The sequence below is a fragment of the Saccostrea echinata genome, unplaced genomic scaffold (assembly GCF_033153115.1).
Source record: "Saccostrea echinata isolate AGI-Se365-2 ecotype Australia unplaced genomic scaffold, CSIRO_AGI_Sech_v1 ptg000001l, whole genome shotgun sequence".
NCBI lineage: Eukaryota > Metazoa > Mollusca > Bivalvia > Ostreida > Ostreidae > Saccostrea > Saccostrea echinata.
The window spans coordinates 32409973-32437611 of NW_026889750.1; the positions used below are offsets into that span (position 1 = coordinate 32409973).

The following is a 27639-nucleotide window of genomic DNA, read 5'->3' on the forward strand; positions in this document are numbered from 1 at the left end:
CCAGCCATATTCATAGCAGGGCATAATTTTCTAAATGTACATATTAGTGGTCTGCAAATTCCACACATGTTGAATAATTCATTTCTCATGTGCTCACTAGTTTACAGTTTTCACAAGTGTGTGCTTATGGATCCAGTATTCCCACATTATTCAATCATTCAAGGTACACAAAAATACGTTTTTAAATAATTCCAAATTGGCCTTGGGATTTTCATAGTTCAAGGTTTTTGTATTTATATGTGAATGAAAAAGTACATATTTTCTAATGCATTATAGATCAATCACCGGTACACCCATAACGCAGATTTGTTAATTGGATACAGCGAACTGTTGTAATTTGAACTCCAGAAAATTTGGTGGCTCGTAGTGCATGAATATACATTTTTAAAATTACTGATAAAAAGTACATGTAATTCTTAAGTATTAAAAAAGAGATTCTCCATTGATATTTTTTTGCATTTCAAGGTGCTATAAATCACATTAAAACTGAACTCATCAAAAGGTATGCATACAAGTGTGTGAAGGTATAAAAACAATCATTTCACTTTCATTCTTAGATTCATTTATTAATAAAATCTTACAATGCAATTTTTAATTTTTTTCTTCAAACAATTTATCAACATAAAGTTATTCTTCAATGATTAACAAGTAGACGTTCTGGAGTTTATAAGAAAACAACTTTGAAAAGAAAGTCAAAAGGAAAAATTTTACATATCTTTTCCATTATAAGTATTACACACAAAATAAGTCCTCAAAGTCACTTCTCCTTTCTTCCCATGAAAACTTTGAAAGATCTACCTATAAATTAAAATATAAGATCTACATTTATTTAATATTTACAAACACTAGAAAAATCATTATTTTATAATCCATGCACTCAATTTTTTCATTACTGTTACTTTTACATTGAAAGAAAACTGGAAAACCAAGTCATGTCATGACCCAAAAGAAATTTCACAACTTTGTTTGAGACATGACTTGTTTTACAACATTACAGATAACTTTGATTTGACTAAGCATTAATCTGTATGTCAATATACACTGAACTCATTATCACTAGAATATTTCTCCCCATTGCTTTGACTTTTGGGTGGTACTGACAAACAATGAGATGACGTAAGCTTAACCTTCGAATCGTAGGAAATAAGGTTTGCACCAACTAAACTCAGTAAGTTCGAATCCCACTGCTGGACGTGGAGACAGGTCCTTTGGATGAGGCCATATAAACTGAGGTCCCGTATCACAGTAAGTGCTGGCATGAAAAAGATTCCTCACAGGCTCAAAAAGCCGTAAGTGCTGAGTAGAGGTCTAAATTTGCAGTCCTCCACCAGCAAGTGGTGCCTTTCAATATGAGTGAAAAATTCTCGAAGGGACATTAAACAAACAAACATGCTAATTTATGCAATTTTCCTCTACTAACACATATTCTGTTATGAATGTACATTCTATGTCACTGTTTTACTGTTTGGTGTGACATAAATATAAGCAGTCTATTGAAAGTCCAAGGTATTGATAGATTTGTAATAATTCATATCTAGAGGGAAATCACAGGATAAGAATCCCAAAACAGATGCAAATGTGATTAATCAAACTCACTGAACACAGTGTCAAAAACTCAATTCAAACAAACCTGTATCTTGTGTTCCCTGACCAATTTTGGATGACGACAAAATCTTCTCAATGTTTTTAACAACTGGTTGTCTGTATTATACAAATACTGTTCTGAAACAAAAACAATAGGAGCATGTTGTATTTTCATTACTGAAGTGATATCTCATGAAATTATTCATTTTACATATAACTTTATATTTTTATTACATGAATTTTTTATGCCCCCGTATCAAAGATTCAGGGGTATATAGTTTTTGTCCTGTCTGTCCGTCTGTCTATATATCTGTCTGTTTGTCCGCAAAAACTTTAACCTTGTCCATAACTTTTGATTGGTTGAAGCTATGACTTTCATATTTCACATGTGTATTCCTTGTGACAAGACCTTTCTTTGGGTACCATCTTATTTGACCTTGGAGTTTGACCCAGTTTTGCAAAATTTTACCAAACTTTAACCTTGGCCATAACTTTATAACAGTTGGTGCTAGGGGTTTCATACTTCACACATGTAATCCTTGTGACAACACCTTCCTTTGGATACCAACAACTTTGACCCTTTGACCTTGACCTAAGACTTTGACCTACTTTTCAAAAACTTTAACCTTGGCCATAACTTTTGAATGATTGGTTCTAAGGCTTTTATACTTAACATATGTAATCCTTGTGACAACACCTTCCTTCACATACCAACAACTTTGACCCTTTGATCTTGACCTAGGACTTTGACCTACTTTTGAAAAACTTTAACCTTGGCCATAACTTTTGAATGGTTGGTGCTAGGACTTTCATACTTCACATATGTAATCCCTGTGACAAGACCTTCCTTTGGATACCAACAAATTTGACCTTTTGACCTTGACATAGGACTCTGACCTACTTTTGAAACACTTTAACCTTGGCCATAACTTTTGAATGGTTGGTGCTATGGCTTTCATACTTTTTTGGAAAATTTTAACCTTGGCCGTAACTTTTGAACAGTTGGTGCTAGGGCTTTCATATTTAAAATGTATATTCCTTGTGACAAGACGTTCCATTGACCTTGACCTTGGAGTTTGACCTACTTTTGAAAACTTTAACCTTGGCTGGCCATAACTTTTGAACAATTGGTGCTACAGCTTTCATATTTCACATGTGTATTTCTTGTGAAAAGGTCTTTCCTTGGGCACCATTAATTTTGACCATTTGGCCTTGACCTTGATGTTTGACTTACTTTTGAAAATTTTTAAACTTTTTCATATCTATTCAATGGTTGCTGCTAGGGCTTTCATATTTCATAGGTATATTCTTAAAGACAAGACCTTACTTTGGGTACCAACATATTTTATTTACATTTGAGAAAGTTTAAACTTTGCTTAAAGTTGCCCTACGGGGGCATCAGTGTTTCACAAACACATCTTGTTTTTTCATCAAATCAAAATTTTTAGGATGCAACAAGGTAGGACACTTGTTAGAGAGAGGAATGCAGTATATTGATACTAAATCTCCAAAAGCTTTTATTAAAAGGGAATATGATAAAATTTAACTCAAAGTTTGTTTCTTTTTTTTTAACCACAGATTCCCCTTTATTCAGAATAAAATCTATTATGAAAAGTTTTTTATCACAAAAATTAAAAAGGAGTATATTCTGTAATGACCAATATCTGCCCCAAAAATCAAACTTTGATGGAGAAGCCTTCATTTATGTTTTTAACCAGCGGGATACCTGCAGACTTCAAAACATTACCTATTTTCATTAGCCATGATGTCATATGTTAGATATGATGTCAAGAAGATGACATAAATTCTATATTTCAATGATTTTGAAAGAATTTTATGTTGTATACTAAAATAAAATTATTTTTATTAAAATTCATAGAGCATAGGTCTGCTCCAACTCATTCTTTCGATAGAATGTGTAAAATCAATAAAAAAAATGTGAATATTGTACTAGAACAGGCTTGCACTTTGTAAATTCTGTCGTCAAAATTTGACAAATATTGTCCATTTTGTTCTCTTTCAAGCTAAGTCTAATTCAAGTGCACAGCTGACTTTGCGCAGCTTTTTAATTTCATGCAGTCGTATGTGCGACATCAAACCTTTCCCAAGTATTGTGACTTTAATACAAAATTAACATTATATTACATTATCTGTAACGTCTATTGGTCTGAATTAAAATGTACTTTTAAGACAATATTTATAGGAATAAATGCTGAAATGGCTCTAATGACGTCACTGTTTTCCGGTTCTGTATGCAATGCATGACGCTGAAGAATGATGCATGACTCGCTTGAGTATTCAAGACGTCCATGGACATTTTATTAAAAATTGCTGATAGAACACATCAAAAGAAACATACAAGCAATCAAAACATTGTTATTTTTTACCAAAATAATTCATCTGTGCCAATATATACAAATGTATATTGCAATATGGCAAATTTAGAGGTATTGGGCATTGAAAAAAAACAACTTTGTAATAATTGCTAGACCAACCCAGAAGGTTGACTTTTTTCAAATTTTACAATTTGGTGACTTTTTACAATAACTTTCATGTATTTGACTGAAAAGGAAATCCTTACTGTAGGGGTGAAACGATACACCTCCTTCACAGTTCGATACGCATTGTATAATTTTGTCTCGGTTCGGTTATTTTCGATACGATTTTGATAGAAGGAAGCAAATTCAACGTTGTTTTATGCTTTCTTTTTCTAAATCTAGTCACATATTTCACGAATTTATTTGCAAATTGACTAGAAGAAATTGATTAAAATTATTTGACTGTCAAAAATTATTTTACAAGCTATCAGTCATCAAAAATTTACGTTTTCTAGATACTTATTTATACTGAGTAACGTGTTTTACCAGGTACTACTAAACAGAGAACCCTAGAGAACTCTTAAGAACCCTAGAGAACCCTAATGATTTTTAATTATTTATTGTTTGTAAATGAAATATATATGTTTTAAATAACCAATATATCATACAAAAACAAAATAAAATTTAAAAAAGAATATAATGCCAGGTCCTATATATTCCTATGTAAAACTTTGATCGCCCATTGTGCCCCACCCGACCCCCGGGGGTCATGATTTGAACTAACTTGAATCTACACTACCTGAGGATGCTTCCATATAAATATGACCAATCATGGCTTTGCTGTTCTTGAGAAGAAGATTTTTAAAGAGTTTTCCTATATATTTCTATGTAAAACTTTGATCGCCCATTGTGGCCCCACCCTACCCCCGGGGGTCATGATTTGAACAAACTTGAATATACACTATCTGAGGATGCTTCCATATAAATATGACCAATCATAGCTTTGCTGTTCTTGAGAAGAAGATTTTTAAAGAATTTTCCTATATATTCCTATGTAAAACTTTGATCGCCCATTGTGGCCCCACCCTACCCCCGGGGGTCATGATTTGAACAAACTTGAATCTACACTACCTGAGGATGCTTCCATATAAGTTTCATATTTTCAAGCACAGTGGTTCTTGAGAAGAAGATTTTTAAATGATGCCATTAATTTTTCATGAATTCATGATTATCTCCCCTTGAAAGAGTGGCCCTTCATTTGAACAAACTTGAACCCTCTTCACCCAAGGATACTCTGTGCCAAGTTTGGTTGAAATTGGCACAGCCGTTCTGGAGAAGAAGATGAAATTGTGAAAAGTTTACAACGACAACAACGCCGACCTCAGACAACGGACAAATTTTGATCAGAAAAGCTCACTTGAGCCTTCGGCTCAGGTGAGCTAAAAATTCATGTTATTGATTTTATAGCTAGAATATGATTTATAAAGTAAAAATAAACTCAATTATGCATAAAATTTATTTGAATTGACCAAATAAACCTTGAGTTCTCTAGAGTTCTCTAGGGTTCTCTGTTTAGTAGGACCATGTTTTACCTTATGCCAAACTGGACTGAATAACGATCCCGATCGAAAAATGAACCGAACCGAAAATTAGAGATTTTGCACCATGTATCAAACCGAGAAAAAATAATCGATACCGCGGTGAACCATTTCACTCCAAGTTTTAAATAACCAATATATCATACAAAAACAAAATAAAATTTAAAAAATGAATATTATGCCAGGTGTTATGCTTATTTTCAATGGAATACTAATGTATGAAGACTTCATCATACTTTGTGTTATTTTAATTATTTTTTCAAATAATTTTACGCCAGAGTTAATAACTAAGAGTTCTATATAACTTAAAAAATAAAATTAAATGAAAAATAATGTGAAAAAGAATTGTAAAATTATGTGGTAAAATTATTATTTCAATTAACAACGTATTTGAAATTCAGTCGGGATCGGAATGACTTAAAATATTACACTACTCTATGTTGTTACGTTTTCACCTTTTTTCGAGGGAAAACATCCATAAAAAATTCATGTTATTGATTTTATAGCTAGAATATGATTTATAAAGTAAAAATAAACTCAATTATGCATAAAATTTATTTGAATTGATCAAATAAACCTTGAGTTCTCTAGAGTTCTCTAGGGTTCTCTGTTTAGTAGGACCGTGTTTTACCTTATGCCAAACTGGACTGAATAACGATCCCGACCGAAAAATGAACCGAACCGAAAATTAGAGATTTTGCACCATGTATCAAACCAAGAAAAAATACCGCGGTGAATCGATACCGCGGTGAACCGTTTCACTCCAAATCCTTAGGGCAGAAATACAAAAAAATATGGGGATAATGTGATAATTTGGCGCTTTTCCAACAAATACCCATAGGGTTCAATAGTAAAATTGGACAACTTTTGAATGGCCCCATAAGAAATTGGGATGGTAAACATTTGATTATTTTATCTTAAAATAATCAATATACATGTAGTAGTAAAAATTCATTCAAGAAATTTTATCAAAATATCTAGGGTAGAAATAATTTGATTCAGCCTAGTTAAAAATAATGGAAAATCTCGATATGTACATGTAGTTTGTAATGTCACATACACAAGAATTGCCAATAATCGTCTTCCAAACTATAATATTTTTTGTTAATTTGGCTTTCATTGGGGCAAAAATATGCTTATACAGCATACAGCTCTTTATAGCTCCATTTTAACTTTGCCCTAATTTAGATTTGTGCATTAGAGGTAATTAACAAAACACAATAATTTACAATTACAATAGTGATATTTCTTCAGTGCAAAGTTCCATATCAAAATACAGAGGAAATCATGTTTCAAACCCTATTGATGATGTTGATATATCATGATATGATATCTTATCTGTACCTACTTGGATATATTTCAGGATAGACCAAACGATTTGGACACAAGGGATAGCATTTCATTTGGACTGCTTCCAACCTGTTTTAGAGCAAAGAAAATTTTTTTTAAATACGATGGATGTTATATAAATAATGCAACTTTCCTTTAAAGAAAAATCCCATGATCATTTGATGAGAGAATAACTCTATTAGGCCTATAATGTGTGTGTTTGTTGTCGGGGTGGTGCACACCCCCATCACCTTTTTAGAAAATAGTCTTTCTCTGAAGTTTTAATTTGAATCATTTAAAGGTTGCTTCCCTCCCCCCAGTTTTTCGAAAAATTTTGAAAAGTTAGACAAAGACCGACCCCCCCCCCCCCACCTCCAAGTTTAGGTACTTTATGTTTTTTTGGGGGGGTCAAATCTATTTTTAGCGCTCCTCCTATTTTAAAAATTGTTGCTATGGGCCTGTCTATTGGTGAAGACTTACAATATTCTGACAAAAAGATATACATAACATTTGTTTTTGAACAACATGCAAGATTTATTTACCATATAAACGAAATATTAAATAGATGCAGTATGCTGAAAACAAAATTCATGTCTGGCGTAAAATTCTCAAATAAATATAGACTTTTCTTTTAAGTATAGACCACACGCTGATTTGCCACCAATAAAATGGATACATAAAATTATGTGTTTTGTGAATATCTTGCTGTAGTCTACTTCTGTATATTAAAGTAAACTTGAAATTAGGTCAAAACTAAATAAGTGAGGATTAGCATTTTGAAAGGATTTTAAATCTCAGAGTGTTATTACATGTAGTAACCTTGGCAACACCACTCATCATAATGCTAAATCAATATAAATAGATCTATAATTATTAATGTTGATGTAGTCTGTTTTTCCAAGTTTGACTGCATGAAATCAGTTTTATTCCCCCCCCCCCCTCCCAAAAAAAAGTTCATTTTATTTTTAATTATCACTCAGGGCAATGGCATTGAAATGCACAATGGACAGAAAAAAACAGAGATATCTTTGGATTCCAAAGAAATCATTTTTTTTTTTAATTAAAGACTTGGACATGCGTGTTATGCAGCAGGTATTAACCTTCAATCCCTCATCAGCAATGAATCAGTCCATTCAGTGCCCACCATGGCATTATTGTGTCAAAATAATTAATATAAATGTAATATGGTCTTTTTAGAGCTAAAACCTTAAATAAGGAATTTATATCTGTATTCTAATCCATATTTTAACAAATTTTTCTACAAAATGCCACATTGAAATGAATGATTATGTTGTGTTTAAATTTCTTCAGTGTGTCAAATGAAAATGAATGATTATGTGGCGTTAAATTTCTTCAGCAGATGCATATAGATATACATGTATATGTTTGTCAGCTGAGTAAATTGGCTCACACGGAAGTGTAGCTCTGGCAGTGATTTTTTTATGTGAAAGATAGCCAAGGGAGATTGAACTTAGTTCATCTACCAATAATGCTTCATGATCTATTTGTCTATTATCAGTTTAATTGAAATAGGGCAAAATCTGTAATGCATAGGAATAACTGTCTAATTTTTTGGATTCATGATGTGATCAATCGAGTGGCTTGCGTGATAATTTGCATAAACGCTGAAGGGGTTTATGCATAAAATTATCACGCAAGCCAATCGATTGATTATCGTCATGAATCCAAAAAATCTGACAGTTATTCCCTATATTTACATGCTCCTGATTCTGCAAATTCCCGTGCTAATAGCCCCGCTTCTGTCCCGCCCCGCACGTGATTTTTTTTAACCGCGCCTATCGATGAACCTGTCCAGTAGATTTATGTAGAAATAAAGTATTTTTACAATTTGTAATTTTATCTCGGACAAAGACATTGGAAATGTAAATATATACTGTTAAACTTTACTATCTCGGAGTCAAAGGGACTAAGTTTAACCTTTGAGATATCTGAGGATTTGAGACAACAAGGTTGAAAAAGATAGAGAAAAGGTGGTTGGGACTGCCAAATCATTTCAATATATCCCTGGTATTCGAGATACTGGTGTTTCGAGAAAAAATTAACAGTATAAAAATCTGATAGATTTTTTTTTTAATAACAAAACAATGAAATTTTTGAGGTTCATGCAAATTTGATATACAAAATTTTATATCTTGATTCAGTATTAAAGTAACAATTTGTTTTTGAAATAAAAAACAAAACCAACCAAACAAACAAACAAACAACAACAACAAAAAATCACAATCTTTTTCTTTCACAAAATAGATTTCAAACAGATGAAAGGACAATAGATAAATAAAATATGCATAAGTAATTCTTGTCTTCGAGAATTAGAAATTGGACCCATATTAAAACATAATTTTCTAATTTTAAAAATCCATCATGTATGAAATACTTTGATATTTATTAAAAGCATTTAAATACTAAGAATACGTATAAATAAAATGCTGTGGTCGAAAGATTTTAATCATTTTAATCATTGGGAATAGAATAATGATTGAAAACAATTTTTTAAAGAGGTAGAATTTTTAAAATTGATTTTTATTGATTAAAATGAAAGGGGGATAACTCTTCAAGAACAGGACAAGATCATAAATTAGGACATTTTCCATTTTTGCATACTGATACTAATACATGGGGAATATGTCTAAATATACTGAGTATTCAACCTGTACATATTTTTTATGTATTCAATTTCACTGAATCTGAGACTATTAGGAGTCAAATACTTAAATGGATCATCTAATTGGCAAATTCATTCTAATGCATGTGTCACAAAACCTCCCAATACCAGTACATAGTAAGGAGTAAATCTTACATGGAAACTCCAAAGAATTCATGCAGAGCAGTAGAAACTGCTACATCTGCCTTTTCAAGGACACGATGAAATTCTGCCTTGCTTGGTACATATCCCCAATGTTCCAAATGTTCCCCAAGGATTGGCTTTGATTTCTCAAAAACACCTGACAAAGAAAGAGAACAATTAATGTACCCAATGTAACCAAGAATTTTGATGCATTATGAAGCAAAAAATTCGTATCGTATGATTTTCTGAATTGCAAATCATTCTCCATCAAGTTGCTGAACTCAGCAAAATGTCTTACTTTTAGAGTATTAAACAATGAGACTTGCATCGTACGATTTTATGAACTGCAAATTTCTTCTCCTACGATGCATTACTGGGTCAAAAAATAAACTTTATGAAAAGGAGTACTCTGTATCATATCATCAATGAAATGTTTTTCTATTTGTTGATGAGGAAATTGATATGTATGTTTGCTTGTTTTCCTACAATACCTAGATTATCTGTAAACTGTTCTCCAAGGACAGAGAGCTTAAATCGACACCCCTCTTTGTGTAAATTGATCACAGTGTTAAAGAATGATTCAGGCCCCTTGTCATGTTCCCTGAAATAAATAGTTTGTTTACTACACTCTGAATTTTAGATTTTGAGAGAGATATCACAAAAAGCTCAAAAACACTTGATGTTTGATTGATTGTCATCACTGATGATGGTCAAGTACACAGTGTCACGTTACAGTCAACCAATCTTGCCCTACTTTCTTGCTCTACAAAAATATTTGTTCTTATTCTCAAGATCATTCTGTGGTGTAATAATTCTCTATATAACATTTTGATAAGCACACTTAAGGAATTAGTACATGTCCTTTTTAAATGTCCCTAACAGTTTAAATTAAATAAAATTCCTGACTTTACCATCTGTGAGCCCACACAATATGCAATGGCCTCTCTTCCTGTTTAGGGAGATTGTCCCTTGACACACTATTCTGCAAGTCATGACTTCTTTGGGCTTGAATTACAGAAAGGTCTGTAAATTTTTGCATCTGATTTGCTGTTGAGTTTGCAGTCACTGTGTCGGTTATATTAGATTGGTCAGTAAGTGTACATGTCTGGTTTTCTGAGGTACTAGTATTTGAAGTCACTAATTCTGTTCTCTTGGTGCTGTTTTTATTTTTTGAATCCAAATCTAGCATCTCACTGGGTGTTATGCTCTCAGTACCACAAATGGACCTCTGTAATTCTAAAGTAAGATCCTCATTGGTTGTTAATCTCTCAGACTCTGAATCACTACCCTGATAGGATAATATTGTCTCTGAGGTTGTGCTCTGATTGGCTATTAATTCCTGAGATGCTGGGTTATTGATCTGATTGCATGGTAATGAACAGGAATCCATCTGCAAACCCTCATCAGTTGAAAACTTTTTTCTATCTGAAAACAAAGTTTATGTTACCAACTTGATGTATAATATTTTCAATTTTATGATGATAATTGTACATCATTGTGTTAACACTCAGTGACTGCATTTGTGTCCGCATCAGTCATAAATCTAACATAAATAAAAATTAATCTATTTATAACTAATAGGAATATATATTTTATTGAGCATTTTGAAATCAAGTCATTTGAAAGTCCAATCATTAGGTAACAATAGCCTTGTACATTGCAGTAACTGAGGACCTGTACCTGCTTTATATTTATATAACCCTAAAAACAAGAGCCTCATGGGTCACTGTGCTCACCTGAGTCACATTTCACTCATGACAAATGAATTTTAGATACATATTTATGATTACTCTAAATTTAGTCAAGAACTTAAGGTACGTCTTCAATAAATTTTAACCTTTTGTATATTAATGTTTAAATCTGACATACAAATTGTAGCACTGCTGCTCATGAGAAAGTGTGTGTTCCTGTGTAAAGTATTTTTTATCCCCATTGGGGTCCATCTTGACTCCAAGTTCTATAAATTAATTCAACTTAAAGCTAATGTACATAAAGATATTTGCAACATAATAATAAATAATATGAACATCTGAAATATATAATAGAGAGGAAAACTATCCTGTTGTTTTGAGATGATTTTTAATGATAATTGTTCCTATATATTCTTATATTACACCTTACTGAGGTCACATTATAAATTATAGAGGATCTTGGCCTTGAGACCTTGAACAAGTGACCTCAGAATGTACATGTGTTTCTAACAATCTTCGACCTGTATCATAAATACAAAACATGTAGGTTAATAAGAAAACATAAAAATAATCCTTGATCATCACATATAAATATGTAATAATCAAGATCAAATCAACAATCTCTGACCATCAACTACCTACAGATCTGTAGCTTGCTGATCTGAAAAAATTGGGATGGACAACCACAGAGCTACAGAGCCACCCACTGAAAAAAAATCAAAGTACTCAGAAGTACAGAGAGCCGGACTCATTTACAGAAAAGTGAACAAATCCGTTTTACATGAAACATACGTTGTGATAACAGATGAATAACAACAAGCCACTGGAGGAATATGTAACACAAAAATATATTTATGGCATATATAGTATAAATAACAAAAATGTTTAAAAAATTAAATAAAATGCAGTTTGAATTTAACAGTGTAAACAATTTATCACATGTATCGTTTCGGGGTCTAACATCACTTACAGAAGTAAATAAACATTGATGCAGCTAAGTGAAACGTTTATACACAGACGGGTCCTCAGCGGGGAGTTTTGCATAAAGGTGCGCATCGGGTCACGTGCTCCCCGCATTAGTGTTAGCCTGATAACACAAGGTTCTTTATTTATGGAATGTGACGTTGACAGAGACTTGATGAAAACCTTTCACATATTTTGAACAAATATTTAATTGAAGAAGAGGGGAGAAAGTATATTACCATTAATGTTTTTGGGTTTAGAGAATTTTGTAGTTAACTTAAATTTGTTTATTTTAGTGTTTGTATTGCTTCAAAGGTGGTTGAGCATACGTACTATATTCTTACTCGTATTTCATTTGGCGGTGAGGAAGCAGCATTTCCGGTTGAACACCGTAACAAAAGCCGGCTATTGCTCTTCGAGCAATGAGCCCGGCTAAAAATGTATATTTATTGCATAAAAAAAGTGTGCTGTTTCTTGATTTATTTCTCCATATATATCAAAATATTGCTTTACCTTTGTTCCTAACATATTCTATTACTACTTCCACATCAAAACTGCATGTGCAAGTCAAGCATGAAGCGCTGTGGACTGAATTGTCTTGCCACCCAAAATGGCAGTATAAATAGGCAAAATTTTCTATGGTCTCAATTTCAGGTCCAGGAGGGCCAACAGTTTGGGGGAATGTTTTTTTGTGGAAGTAGTAAGAGAATATGTTTGGAAAACATGGTTAGTAATGTTTTGAGATGGCAGTTTAACGAGGCCGAGTCTAATTATTTCTACCCTAGAGATTTTGATCAATTTTCTTGAATTAATTTTTACTATTATAGTAATTGTTTTAAGATTAAAAAATCAAATGTTTACTGTCCCAATTTCTTAGGGGGGCAACTCAAAAGTTGTCAAATTTTACTATTGGACCCTATGGGAATTTGTTGGAAAAGCACGAAATTATCACATTTTTCCCATATTTTTAGGTCACCTGAGTCACTCAGGTGACCTATTGCTATCCATTCTCGTCCGTTCCAAATTTGGCATATAGCATCTATGGGTGAAGGCGAACAAAAATTGTGAATTACATGGTCCCTGCCCCCCCCCCCCCCCGGACCTGAGGGGTGGGGCTAAAACCACCAAAAATAATGCAATCTTTATAAATCTTCTTCTTTACTCCTGGACATCAACCAGTCAAACTGTTGGCATGATTGTAATAAGCATTGAGCCCTCTACCAAAATTGTGAATTTCATGGCCCCAGGGTCAGGGGTTCTGGTGCTAGGGTGGGGCTATATATATCATATAGTGAAAGTGCATTATTTCTTTAAAAAATCTTCTTCTCTGCTCCTGTGTATTAAATAAAGTACTGTAAATTCCTTATTTTACGCGAGTACTTAATATAGCGAAATGGCCCAAATCACGGGAACAATAATTCGCGAATCGGTGATTTATCTAGAGATTTTACATACATTAAAGCAACATAAAAATAAAAGCGAGTAATTTTATTTCGCGAATGGTGCTTCTCGCGTAATTACGCGATAATTTATTCCTCGCGTATATTTAGGAATCTACAGTAACTAAGTACATAATTATGATGAGCAAGAGTGCCTCTTCCAAAATTGTGAATTTCATGGCCCCAGGGTCAGGGGTTCTGTTGTTAGGGCAGGACTCTATTGATTATATAGTGAAGATGCGTTAATTCTTTGAAAATCTTTTTCTCTGCTCCTGGGTATTAAATAAACTAACTAAGAACATAGTTATGGTGAGCATGCCTGCCTTTTCAGAAATTGTGAATTTCATGGCCCTTGGGTCAGGGGTTCCGGTGTTAGGGCTGGGCTCTATTGATTATATAGTAAAATTACATTAATTCTTTGAAAATCTTCTTCTTTGCTCCTGGATATTAAATAAACTAAGTACATAGTTATGATTAGCATGGCTGCCTCCTCAGAAATTATGAATTTCATGGCCCCTGGGTCAGTGGTTCTGGTGTTAGGGTGGGGCTCTATTGATTATATAGGGGAAAGGCATGAATTCTTTCAAAGTCATCTTCTCTGCTTCTGGGTATTTTTCAAACAAAAGAAGTGCATGGTTATGATAAGGAAGAATGCCTCTTCCAAAATTGTGAAATTCATGGCCCCTGGGTCAGGGGTTCTGGTGGGGGGGGAGCTCTATTGATTATATAGTGAAATGCATAATTTCTTTCAAAATATTTTTTCTACTACTGGTTATAAAGTAAAGAAACAAGTGTATAGTTATGATGAGAAAGGGTGCTTCTTCCAGAATTGTGAGTTTGTGGCCAATGGGTCAGATACGTTCTGGTGTAAGGATGGGGCTTTATTTATGTAATAATATGGTGAAAATGCATTTCTTTGAAAATCTTCTATGCTTCTGGGGATGTTCAAGACAAACAGAGTAAAAGTTTTAATATGCAAGGGTGTTTTTACCAGAATTTTGAACACCTGGACCATTTAGTCAAGTGTTCTGGTCCTGGCCAGGGCTCTATTAACTTGTATTCTGCTGAGCAAAGTTATTCCCCTTTGCCATTCACCTTTGATAATAAATCAATTTAAATAATGTACTGTGGAATCATTTAAATTCGTGGGGGTCAATGTTCGTGGGCAAGCAAAATTTTATTGGTTCATGGGGATGTAATTTCATGGGCAGCTCATTTATTTGGTAGATATAATTAATCAGTATGTTGACAAAAAAATTGTTCGTGGGGATGTAAATTCGTGGGTAAGGGTGACACACGAAATCCACGAACATTGATCCCCCCTGAACAATGATGATTCCACAGTATTTGAAAGCTTAATAGAATAAGAGAATTATGCAAGAAAATTTATTGTATAATAAAAAAAAAGTACTTTTATAGTTTTAATGACTTGGAAATAATAGATGAATAAAAATGAGACAAGAATAACTTATCTTTTTAAATGTTCTTCAAAGGCCAAGAGAGGCCATTGTGAGAAGTAATAATATGGGGTTAAATAATAGACATTTTGTTAATAGTCTGTATGGGAACCGGTGCAGATGAATTCTCGGTGCAGATGAATTATTTTGGTAAAAAATAACAATGTTTAGATAGCTAGTATGTATAATATCCATGGAAGTCTTGAATATACAAGCGAGTCATGTGTATTCTTCAGCGTCATGCCTTGCTTACAAATTCGGAAAATAATGACATCGTTAGAGCCATTTCAGCGTTTTTTTTCCTAATTATTGTCATAAAAGCACATTTTCAGACCCATAGAAGTTACAGATAATGTTAATTTTGTATTAAAATCACAATATTTGGGAAAGGTGTAATGTCGCACATACGACTGCATGTAATTAAAAAGCTGCACAAAGTCATGCGCACTCGAATTAGACTCAGCCTCATTAAATATACAGAGAAATAAATCAAGAAAACAGCTCACTTTTTTGCGTGCAATAAAATTTTCATAATTAATAATATACTCTTTTTTCAATGGGTGGCACTATAGCTCTCTGGTCATCCATCCCAATTTTTCAGATCCACGAGCTGCAGCTAAACATCAACCCTGCATGACCTTGAAGCAAGTGACCCAAATCAACCCGAGTCCTCTCCTTGCACCTCTACACAAATTGTATTAAATAAGTAGTCTGTAGGTTGAAAGACATTAAAGTTATCCTGTCACATGAAAGTACTGATAGTCTATAGGCCCCATTAACCACCATGCTAGGAGAGACGATCAGAATTGTTTTTAAAGCCAAAAAAAAAATTTAAAAAAAGCTTCTATAGAACAACTGAAGACAAAAACTTGACTTCTTTATGTTGTAATGCAGTAATGCTTAAAACATGACCTCCAGGCAAACGGACCACAAATAATTCCTTTGTATCAATTTCCTTGTATTACATGTAATACACATGTAGTCTGTTAAAAATTAAGTTTGGTTTGGTTTGAAGCTGATTTTTTTTTGTAATACTTAATGACTACATTTTCTTTTTATTCTCATTTTGCTTTCCTATCATTTATAGAACAAGCATATTACCAATTTTCACAACAACTGAGTTTTACAAGATAGTTATTTGGTATGTAGAGGCAAGAAATTTTTTCCACAAAATTTGGTCATTTTTATATATAATCATGAACAATACAAATAAACATGCAGACGGAATTCTAACAGGCAGTCTCATGTAATTAAAGATAACGAAAAAATGATAAATTCAATTACAGTATAGTCATTTATTACAACAACTACAATTATATAATCTTACAAACATTATCGAACATTGAAAACATTCTTATGAAAATATACACAAATGGTTATTTATGTGTTTTTTTGGGGTATGCCTGTGTATAAAGGTATTATAATTATACATTGATTGTGACAATTTGGGTATTTTTGAAAGTTTGATACTTTCATCTTTCAAATTCATGTAACACGTTCTAAAAAGTGATAAACTGTAAACAGTATAAGAGGTAGGAATCAATATATGCAGTGTGGCTCATGCGTCCCTTCTTTATGTAGGCAAACATAATTGTCTTTTTCTCGTTTCAGCAAGGTAATTTTTACCCCAATAAGTGCAAGCAATGCAGAGATTAAATATTTGAATTCCAAAGTCATATTATTGCTTCCATGGAATGATTTATAGATAAATAGCGGTAAAGTTCAAACGCTACCATTGTGTGTGATTACCAAACATGACCTTGAATTAATGATCTATTTAATCAAGAAATTTTATATTCAATTTGTACATAAACTGCATAAGTTTTAAGGAACATTATCCCTTATACCAATAAACATTTTGTTTAAACAAATTACAGTGTTCTCCATAAGGGCTGAACTAAGGAGATTGTCTAGTTTTATCTTATACTAGTTTGCAGCTTCTAACTGTACTACACAAACAAGAGGCCCATGGGCCACAACACTCACCTGAGTAACTTTAGCACTGCTGCTTTTCATCAGATTTTAAAGAGATTTTTATACTCTAGTGAAAAATTATGACCCATATCATGTCTAACTCTGTGGGATATCTGAATCTACACAACATGGGGATGCTTCAATATCAACATGACTAACATGGCCTTGAAGTTTGGAAGAAGAAAATTCTTTTCTTGTATACATGCATTACGCAAAAAAGATTTAATTTTTTTTCTAATATATTTCAATATCAAACTTTGATCCCCTTCTGTGGCCCCACCCTACCCCTATTGGGAGGGGGGGGGTATGATTTGAACACTACACTACCTCAGGAAGCTTTCACATAAGTTTCTTTGTTTCTGCTCCAGTGGAGAAGATTTGAAAAGATTTTTCCTTTATATTTCAATGTCAAATTTAGAATCCCTATTTTTGCCCCACCAAACCCAAAGTGGCCATAATTGAAAAATTTTGAATCTAGACTACCTCAGGAAGCTTTCACATAAGTTTCATTGTTTCTGGTCTACTGGAGAAGATTGAAAAGATTTTTTCTATATATCTCAATGACAAAATTTGATTACCTATTTTTGCCCCATCCTACCCCTAGAGGCCATGAACTGTTCAATATAGAATTTACAGTACCTAGGAAGTTTCCACATGAGTTTCATCTTTTCTGGCCCACTGGTTCTTGAGAAGAAGATTTTTTGATGACCCCAACCTATTTTTGCCTTTTCTTAATTATCTCCCCTTGGAATGGGGCTTGGCCCTTCATTTGAATAATTTAGGTTCCCCTTTACCCAATTTCTTTTTGATAACTTTGGTTAAATTGGCCCAGTGGATCTTGAGAAGAAGTTGAAAATTTGAAAAGTTAAAGACAGACGGACACAGGATGATCAGAAAAGCTCACTTGAGCTTTCAGCTCAGGTGAGCTTGAAAATATTCATTTTTCATTCTCGGCTGAAGATAAGAATTATGTATAAAGGAGTAGCCTATCTGTACATCAAGTTCTACTGAAATAGGACCTAAACTGTAGGAATAGTATTCTTTTTTTTAAATAAATTAATTTCACAAAAATTTCAAATTCAACAGCTATCATGGCAACAACATATGTCAAAATCAGAAACAGATACATGTATCCTGGAGAAGTCAACTCATATGTACCAAATTCTATTGAAATCAGACCCAAAATGTATGAAGAGTAGCATATTTTGGAAGAATTTCACAAAATTTTCTTTTTTTGGTATCTATGGGAACAAAGTTCAGCAAAATAAAAAAAAACCAAATAATAGAATTATGGATATTGGTGTAGTTTAGATGTATGCCAAGTTTATTGAAATCAACCCAAAACTAGGATGAGTAGCATTTTGAAAAGTAGTTTACAGACAAATAGACACATGTTAGATGATGGAAATGTTATGTTGCAAATTTTGAATTTATTAGTGGCAGAAAATACAAAATTTACAACATGACAGAAACCTTACCATCATATATATCAACCAGTATAGCATGAAAATCCAAAAGATAAACTAGAGTGAAAATTTTTAAATGCACTCCTATGATTTATATCATTCAAAATATACATTTATGTATTTAACAATGCAAGACCCTTATATCATTTACAATGTATATATGTCTTTTAAAATGTTCTTTCCAAAGGATGTTTATTTTTCTTCTTTTCCCTGATTAATAGAAACTCCCTAGATGTATCATTGCTTGTAAAGCTTACTTTCAGTATAACTTAAACTATCAACACATTCTACTTCTGTAAAAAAAAGGTTCATCTTAAACTTTATATTATCAGTGAGATATTTTCCATTTGTAATATAGGACCAATGACAGAACATTCACCTGAGTTACATTTCTATAGAATCTCAAACATTTGGATCCCTATTATGGCCCATCTTATGATTAAAACTTCAAAGTACACTAAATGAGGATGCTTGGAAAGTGATTTGATAAAGTTTAACATTTGCTCATCTTTGCAGTACTGTATACAGGGAAAATTTCGCCCCTGTTTTATTTCCGCCCCTTTTGCCCTAAACACAGGTGGGCAAATTTAAAAAGGGTGAATTCAAAAAGCACAGTATAATTTGTTAAACAGAACTGTGACTGGGCAAATTTAAAATGAGGCAAATTTTTTTTTGCAAGTATGAAAGGGAAACCCTGTATACAGTATTTCTTTTAGACATTAGTTTGTTTTTGTTTTTGTTTTTTTTGTTGTTGTTTTTTTTTAAAATAAATATCATTGCACAATGTAAAGATTTGGACCTCTATCATAGATTTATTGAACTAATAGTAAACACACTAATAGGCAGGTTGTTATGTAAGTTTTTTTTTAAATTCTGGCTTTGGCTCTAACTTACTAAAAAGGGGGTAGGGGTGGCTATACTAGTCCCTCACTTGAACAAACTCAATCCCTTTTAATCAAGTATATTTTGAGCATCTTTAGAACTAATTGGTTAAGTAGCCGTGACACTGGAAAGATAAAGAGAGCTAGGAGTAAACAGCCTAAACTTCCTCATTTGCTTCATGAATTCTAAAAGTTCATATACGCATAAACAAGACTTCTAGACATTCAGTACGTATTTCAAGTCCCATGCATCATGGATCTCATAACTTATAAATGACTAGGGTGAAATATGCTCCAGTGACCAAGCTAAAAAAAATGTTACCCTTTACTAGCAGGCAATTTGTTAAATAGTAGCTAAAGGGAGAATACTCTTAAAACATTTTATAGTTTCAAATTTGTAGCACTGGCAGGTAATATTTCATTGAGAGAAAAGGACTTACCAAGTAAAGGGAAATAAATCACTTGACATTTGGATCTGATCTGGTTGGCCAAATTCTTAGGTCGATAGTCTGGAATAATGTGCAGAAAATGGTCGATTGAGGATAGGAAAGATTCCATGTTATGATGGGAGTTAAAGACAACTCTATCTGCAACTAAACTGTAAATAAAAAATATTGAAATTGAAATGAAATATGGAGATAATGAACAGTATTCAAGCTCAAAGTCCATTAAAACGATACAAATCGAGAGCAGAGCAAACATGGACCTCCAAAAATATCAGAGGACGAGTGAGCATCCCCTGCCGGCCAGTCATGCATACACATACAATAAAACTTGCTGAATCCAGCCATTGGCAGTCCTTTAAATTTTCACTGGATTAGACAATATTCAGATTGGAGAACATTGAATCTTTGAAACTGTCCAGAATAAATCTTTTTATTTTCTGCAATGTGTATTGGTTCCACACAGATTTTTTTTAAACATGCCCCCATAATGCAGACAATCACCTGTAAACCCAGCTAGTCTTTTTTTTTCCTCAAGAATTGAATTGACAGATCAGAGAGTACATGCATACAGTACCACTTTTATATTTTCATCATATCAGTATGATCAGAATATCTTAGTTGTCATTATTTCCAGATAAAAATCATCAATTGTTTCTTTTCTATTAAGTACATTCATGTTTAACTGAGGCTTACATATAATCTTGGTCAGGTAAAGAATGGATTATTACGTAACAGGATAACACAGCTTGAATATAAAACACTTAATGGAAGTATAAAAATAAAAAAGGCCTTAACAAATAAAACACTAATATAATTGAATTAACCTTGAAAGAAAGCTTTCAAAAATAACTAGCTTTTGTTATGTACTGTCAACTTGTAAAAATACTGTAAGTCTTGTCATTTTCCTGGTCAACTAATTACACTGTATTGCAGTTAGTAACTAAAAACTGAAATGCAAATTTTAAGAACCTACATTTTACGTATTGCAGATCAAATGGCATTGTAAAAAATATTATCAATTAACACAGAAATTTTGAACTATCTATTAAGGACAAATTTAAAAAAATATCAAATTAAAATTATACATTGTTATGTGAAGAATAAAAACAAAAAATCTCACCATGACAGAATTTGGTTGTAGCCATGCTGAATGTCTCTTTCTTTCTTTTCTCTCACAGGATAAATGAGCTGATTTTCATGAAAATAAATGATTTTCTTTAGTGGTGCCAAGTCTGGTCTAAGAGCTGTTAGCTCGGCTAAATTCAGGACACTACTGCAGAAAAGGACCCTGTAAAAAAGATACAGTTTTCAACTTAATTTTAACTTCATCTATCTAACTTTGAGAAACTGCAACCATCAACACTGTACATGTAAACTATCTTTTATTAGTATGTGAGAAATATTCCTGAGTTTTGCAACATTCTTTTACTTGTGAATACTTGTCGTGGCAAACCAATTATTTGTTCAAGAATGTAAACTATGTAGAATATTTCCTATGTTGCAAGAATTAAGAGCCATTCTCTGTAATGACTTTAACTTTTATATAGGAGCTGTGGCACGCATAGTCTCAGAATTTCTCCAAACTCTCTATGATAAAAGTCTTTGATACCCTAAACTCAAATCAGGCAAAAATGGGTTGCTACATGTCATGGTTACCATAGTAACATGTCCTAAAGTTTGAAAATTGGCATTTTTCAACACGTTCAGAGTCCCACAGTTAACGTTTGCAGCAAAGCAAACAAAAGGCAATGACTGTTTCTGAAAGTTGAAGGCCTGATGTCTTAAATGCATGATAAACATGTTTGGTAAATCAACTATTACATATGTTACTATGGAAACAAAGTATTCAAAAGTAATAATTTTTTTCATTTAATTTTATAAAGTCATACACTTAAGAATAAAAACAATTATAGGTTGAAATGCAAGCAAATAATAGACAAAAGATCCATGTAACATATACCAAGGACGAAATATGATATTTCTTATAGGTTGGCAATGGTTGCCATGGTTTTAATACCACAAAGGGATTTAAATTAACTCTTTTTGTGTTTTAATCTTATCCTATCTTTTTAAAAAGCATATTTCTATTTAACTGATGATCAATTTTTAAAGGTGTTGGTGTGACCCTAATTTTCACATTTTAAAATATTCAAATTCAATTCTTAAAATAGAGCGTTGCTATGGAAATTAGCCGAAAAAATATGCATAAAAATCTGAAAAATATTTTGTTTCCTTGGATACGTACCCTTGTATGTAGATTCCCAAAACTTTTATGATTGATGTACATGAACAACTAACCTGACTTTCAATTTTGACTTCTTCCCAATCTCTAACTGGATGCAAAAAGCTGGCACATAGGATTTAAAATTGATATAAAAGTAACAAAATCGAATATTTTCCCTTCTTGGTAACCATAGCAACAGTGTTGTATTTTTCAACAAACTTTATCAATATATGATATTCAACTTAAGTTCTACCAGATAAGTACTATTCAAGGTAAGTAAAATAATGTGTTTCTTGATTAAAAGGTAAGTAAATTCCTAAAGCAGCACAAAAATATCACTTTAAACAACTGGGTACATTGTTTCCATGGTTACACTGCAAAGTAACAATTAATCCCAATTTCTCTTATGTTGTCGGTGTTGCAAGGTCCTAAAGATATCTATGTGTCAGTCATGAATTGTATTGTTTTTCCTCAAGATAGTAGCATTAACCCAATCTTAGCAACAGATTTTGCTAGTTACACTGTGTAACCATGGCAACCATGAAAGTTATTTTTAGAATAATATTGCCAATACCTAATTACTAAAGGTCAAATAGTTTTATTGTTTTTCTTTGGTTGTTGATGGAGTTTGATCACGTAACATCTATAATTAGTGAATATTGAGCGTTTTTCATCATTTTTAAGCATCTAAAATGTATTCCAAATGTACCCATGGTTACCACTTACTTAGAGATAATTCTAAATAGTTTCTTTATAGCATAAGTGGCAACAAGGTGTCATGTTTTTGTGAGAATGGTTTGTTTGTTTTTCTTAGTCTTTATTAAGGCTTAATAAAGATTCAAAGTAGCTGAAAATCTCCATTTTTTCAACTTTTCTGGCTGTTACCATGGCAACCAAGACACATAGCAACGAAATTTTGTTTGATATATGTTTCTGGTGTCAAGTTGTAATAATGGACAAAGTTTCATCAAAATCGGTGACCATGCGTGGCAAAGAAGTTTAAGTGGTTACAGAGAATCGCTATTAATAGTCAAGGATGGATTTCAAACTGGTGAATAAAAGTTGTCACAAATAATAATTGGTTCACAGTATCTGTAGTCAAAAAATTCCAAGTGAGTCACCTTCCTACTTTCTGTCATGTCCCATGGATATCTGGTTTTTCACACAGGCAGGGCTGGACCCCCCCCCCCCCCTTTACCATTTTTTTTCTTTTTAATTAAATCTGGGGTTGACACACTTTTTTTTTTTTTTTTTATCTATTTTTGTATTCTTATATGTGCTACCTGATATTAATAATGTAACCCTTTTATTTCAATAAGCTGTTTTTAAAATATATTGTTTTCGACTGATACATGTTACATAAATCTCTTTTTTTGTATTAGTCAAACACTCATAAATGACATCTCCCTATTTTTGCTATTTCTCAATTACTTCCCCTTGAAAGAGGGCACTGTTCTTGTTTACAACAAAATTGATTCCCCTTCCAGGACTTTACATTAACTTTTTTTCATACTTGTCCATTCGTACAAGTGACCAAGACATTTACTTGTCTGAACTTCAACTTCACTTGTCTGAAAATATTTCAATGAAGAACTAATACTGCCAACTTGAAAACTATTACTTAAAATAAAGTCCATTATATACATGCTTGATTGATTTGCGATGTTATTGATAAATACAACAAACACATAAACAAAATTCTGTCTAGGCTTTCTGTCCTGACAGCAACATAAATGTTCACAATGAAATATAGAGATAATGAACAATATTCAAGCTCATAGTTCATAAAATTTTAAACAATACATATCGGGAGCAGAGCAAACAAGGACCTCCAAAAACATCAGAGGCAGGATCAGGTGCTGTGGAGGAGTAAGCATCCCCTGTCAACCGCTCACAACTGCTGTGTGCTCCTTGTAATGACCAAGTAAACGGAAGAATCTGTAAAATTGTTAATGTGTAAATAATGGCCTAACGATTAGTATGAAAAATGTCAGTCAGTATTTGACATGATGATAGATTGTATTTGCTGATAAGGTCATTGTATCGACCATAGAACTTGCAAAATGATGACTTCAAATGAGAAAGTTGATATCCTTGTTTCATCAACTTGTTGGTTAAAAGCTTGCTGTGTTTTAAAAATTGATCATACGTAGAGCATGCTCTTGAGTATCGAATCAACTGGGAGACATAAACCCCATATGCAGGTGATAAGGGTACATTGTTACACAAGAAAGGGAAGCTAAGAGAAAATTTGAAGTCATCAAGTTTTATATCATAAAGTTTTGTTGTTAGGTTGCCATCAACGTCCTTTTCCAGTAAAATATCCAAATATGAAACAGATGTGTCAGACTCTGTGATTTCTTTTATTTCAAGTTCACTTGGATATATCGAATTGACATATGAATGGAAGTAACTATTGTTAATTGATAATATATCGTCGATATATCTAAATATCGAGTTGAAGGCCACAACAAGAGTTTTCTTCTTCAGTTTTCTTCTTCACAAGTGAAACTGTCAACATCAAACAGAATCCATGCCTCTGCAGTACTCGGCAATTAGTGAACTTTGATCCCGATCGAGTGTGAACTGAATTAAAGAGCGATTGATATCGGGGTCTAAATTTATTTTTCATGAACTGCTTCCATTTTTAAACTTCCGATAAACTTTTCACCAGTCGTTCTTTTTATTAATTTGGAGACTTCTTTGCATAAAAAAGCATTTGTTCAATCAGACAAGTGCCCAGCAATGTTTATTTGTCTGTATTTTTTTTTTTTTTCACCGGTACCGGGCAGGCATTAATGTTGAGCCCTGCCTTCACCCAATGATGCTTTGTGACAAGTTTGGTTGAAAATGGCTCAATGGTTCTGGAGAGCTCTGAGAAGAAGCCAAAAATGTTAAAAGCTAACAATGACAGATGTCAGACAACGAACAACAGACAGACAAATGTTGATCAGAAAAACTCACTTGAGTATTTGGCTCTGGTGAGCTTAATATTAGGGATGTGCCATTTTATCAGTATACCAGTATATCGTCATTTTTAATTGTTTGATACATATCATGATATGGAGTCTAACATACTGGTATTTAGGTGCATAGTTATGGTACATAGTTATAAATTCAAAAATTTATTTATTTATCTGTTCAATCTTTTAAATTACAATTACAAGAAGTGTAAGAAATGTTGAAAACGGTAAAAGAACGGCATCTTAGCATCCAAACATGCACATGCTTTAAAGTATTATAAATTAATAAAAAAGTGAAGAAAACTGTTATTTTTTCCAGCATATTTTTAAGGAAAATTATGAATAATCATTTAAAATCAGTGTAAAACTTACTTGTAAAAATATTATGATATCATCGTGATATTTGGGGGAAAATCGTCATATAGCGATACGAAATTTTTGGCGATACCCATTCCTACTTAATATACATGTAATGCTTCAGAAAGAAGGAGGTACGGTTTTAGCTTTATTGTGCCCTAAAAATTTAATACTTTCAAAAAGTTTTGAAACTGGCTTAAATATTTGTTGAGTATATGACAGTGATAAATCAGGAAAAAATATAGCATGAAAGAGTGCCATTCTGGAAATATGACGTCATTAATTTGATGCATTTCTCTATTTTAAACAGAAAAAGCCTCAAAATGACCCATTTCAAGGGTTATTTTCCTTAAGAAAATAGTGTCCACAACCGTCGCCCACGTTTATTTTCGGATATGTTGTGTAAAATTCTTTGAAAAATCACGTATCTCAAAATCTTTGTGGGCGATGCCTGTGGACAATATCATCTGAGAGAAAATTCCATTGAAAATTGGTGTCTTCTGCAACTTTTCAAGAAAATACGGGAAAATGCACAAGTTTATGACGTCACAATTAGCATTTAGAAGGTCATGTGAGAAAATGATTTGTATGATCCTTCTGTGTGTAATTTCAATGATTCAGAAATCATGAGTTTTAATATTTTACATTACTTTCATTTTTAAGAAAAACACAGGGCAAAATTTGTATTGAAACCGTACCTTGTTCTTTCACTCAACTGAACAAGTTGACTTATGATACGTTTATTTATCATCAAGTTTGACTTTTAGACATGCTCAAAATTCTTTGGAAATCCCCCTTTTTTCCAAAATATTTCAAATTACCTGTAATCTTTGGAGACAGGGATATTTTGAGCCAAGTAGAGGGCAGCAACCCTTGATCTCCAGTGCCATTTTTTGGCTGTCATTGTAATCAAATGGCAATCTGGAATTGTATTGTAAATCATATCTATGAGCTGCTTATGTGAGCCCCCATAGAATGGTTCTATCAAGAGATTAACCGCTTTTGTTTCCGATATAGAGCTCATCTCAGTTAGCATGACAGACTGATCATGACAGGTTACGAGGTAAGGAATGAGAGCACCAAATCCCCGGATGAACACATGGCTTTGTTTGTTATGGAATGTTGTATAGAGTACTGAATGGTTAGGCGTTATGCCATTGGCTGAAATCAGGTATGTAATTGTTTTCATTTTAAAGTAAAATTAATGATGTTTGAAATAAATGATGGGATGAGGGAATATTACAGAAACTATAGAATTACCAGGGGAGATTTTAGGAGTGGGGGTTGATTTTTGCTGTAGAGTGTTATTTACTGCTGATCGCTATAAGTTGTAAACAACTGCAATTTTGACCTACAAACGCCATGGGACCATATATTTTTTTCAGTATTTTTTGTTAGGGCTTAGAACAAAGTTTCAAATGATGCCAAGGATTTTTCTGAAATTGTCATAGTAAAGTACTGAGAGGGCCTAAGGTTTGTATAGAGTTCTATGGGAAAATAATTAGTGGTCTTTTCCCGTAAGGTTACATGCGAAATCATGTAGGATGTTTAATATTTAAACTAAAAAAGAAATTGAGCCGATTTAATATTTTTCCCGGATTTAGTTCTACTTTTATGTCTTAAAGACATACTAGGGGTACATAGAAAGGCATCAAATCTTGCTGTTTTATGTGAATTAGGTCGTTTTCCTCTGTACTATTTATGTTATGAATATATGTTTAAATATTTTAAGAGACTTAAGGAAATGGAAAACAAACATGATTATAATAATTATTTAGTGATTTCTGCATTTAAAGAAGACAAAAAACTTGTATCTAGAATATCTTGGCAAAGAAAACTGTCTTCATTACTACAAAAATTAAATATCACTTCTTTGGATATTTCTCACACAACCTTGAAAAACAAATTACAAGAGCATTACCAAAACAAGATACATGAACAACTGAAAAATATAAGCAAATCAAACTCTGGAAAGTTAGCTTTTTATAGTAAAATTGTAATTCAAAATGAATACAAATTGCAAAGTTATTTAAAGCTGCCTTTAAAGAAAAGTTTTAGATCTGTATTAACAAAATTAAGGATCAGTGCCCATCCATTGTATATTGAAACGGGCAGATACTGTAAACCCCCTATTCCTAGAGAA

General features: G+C 32.8%; 1 protein-coding gene across 2 annotated transcripts; it reads right to left on the reverse strand.

The window, feature by feature from the left end:
- Nucleotides 1–589: 589 nt before the first annotated feature.
- LOC133190043 (glycosyltransferase-like domain-containing protein 1) lies at nucleotides 590–27012 on the reverse strand. Of its 2 annotated transcripts, XM_061325516.1 has the most exons (9): nucleotides 26318–27012; nucleotides 21073–21240; nucleotides 19947–20104; nucleotides 10547–11060; nucleotides 10127–10236; nucleotides 9648–9792; nucleotides 6849–6919; nucleotides 1631–1722; nucleotides 590–798 (listed from the first exon to the last, which is right to left on the reverse strand). In XM_061325516.1, exons 1-9 carry the CDS (start codon nucleotides 26683–26685, stop codon nucleotides 733–735), a joined length of 1692 nt encoding a protein of 563 aa, XP_061181500.1. In that variant the 5' UTR covers nucleotides 26686–27012; the 3' UTR covers nucleotides 590–732. The 2 variants fall into 2 exon arrangements, 1 of the variants encoding a protein (XP_061181500.1); XR_009721559.1 differs by lacking the exon at nucleotides 6849–6919.
- Between the last annotated feature and the right edge of the window lie 627 nt (nucleotides 27013–27639).

What these genes read in the sequence shown, in the direction of transcription:
- LOC133190043 (XM_061325516.1), bottom strand. Translation starts at nt 26,685, where the DNA reads ATGAAAACAATTACATACCTGATTTCAGCCAATGGCATAACGCCTAAC. An exon ending in CCTGTCTCCAAAGATTACAG is followed by an intron (nt 21,241 to 26,317) that starts GTAATTTGAAAT and finishes TCTTTTTTACAG; the next exon opens with GGTCCTTTTCTGCAGTAGTG. An exon ending in TACAACCAAATTCTGTCATG is followed by an intron (nt 20,105 to 21,072) that starts GTGAGATTTTTT and finishes TTTTATTTACAG; the next exon opens with TTTAGTTGCAGATAGAGTTG.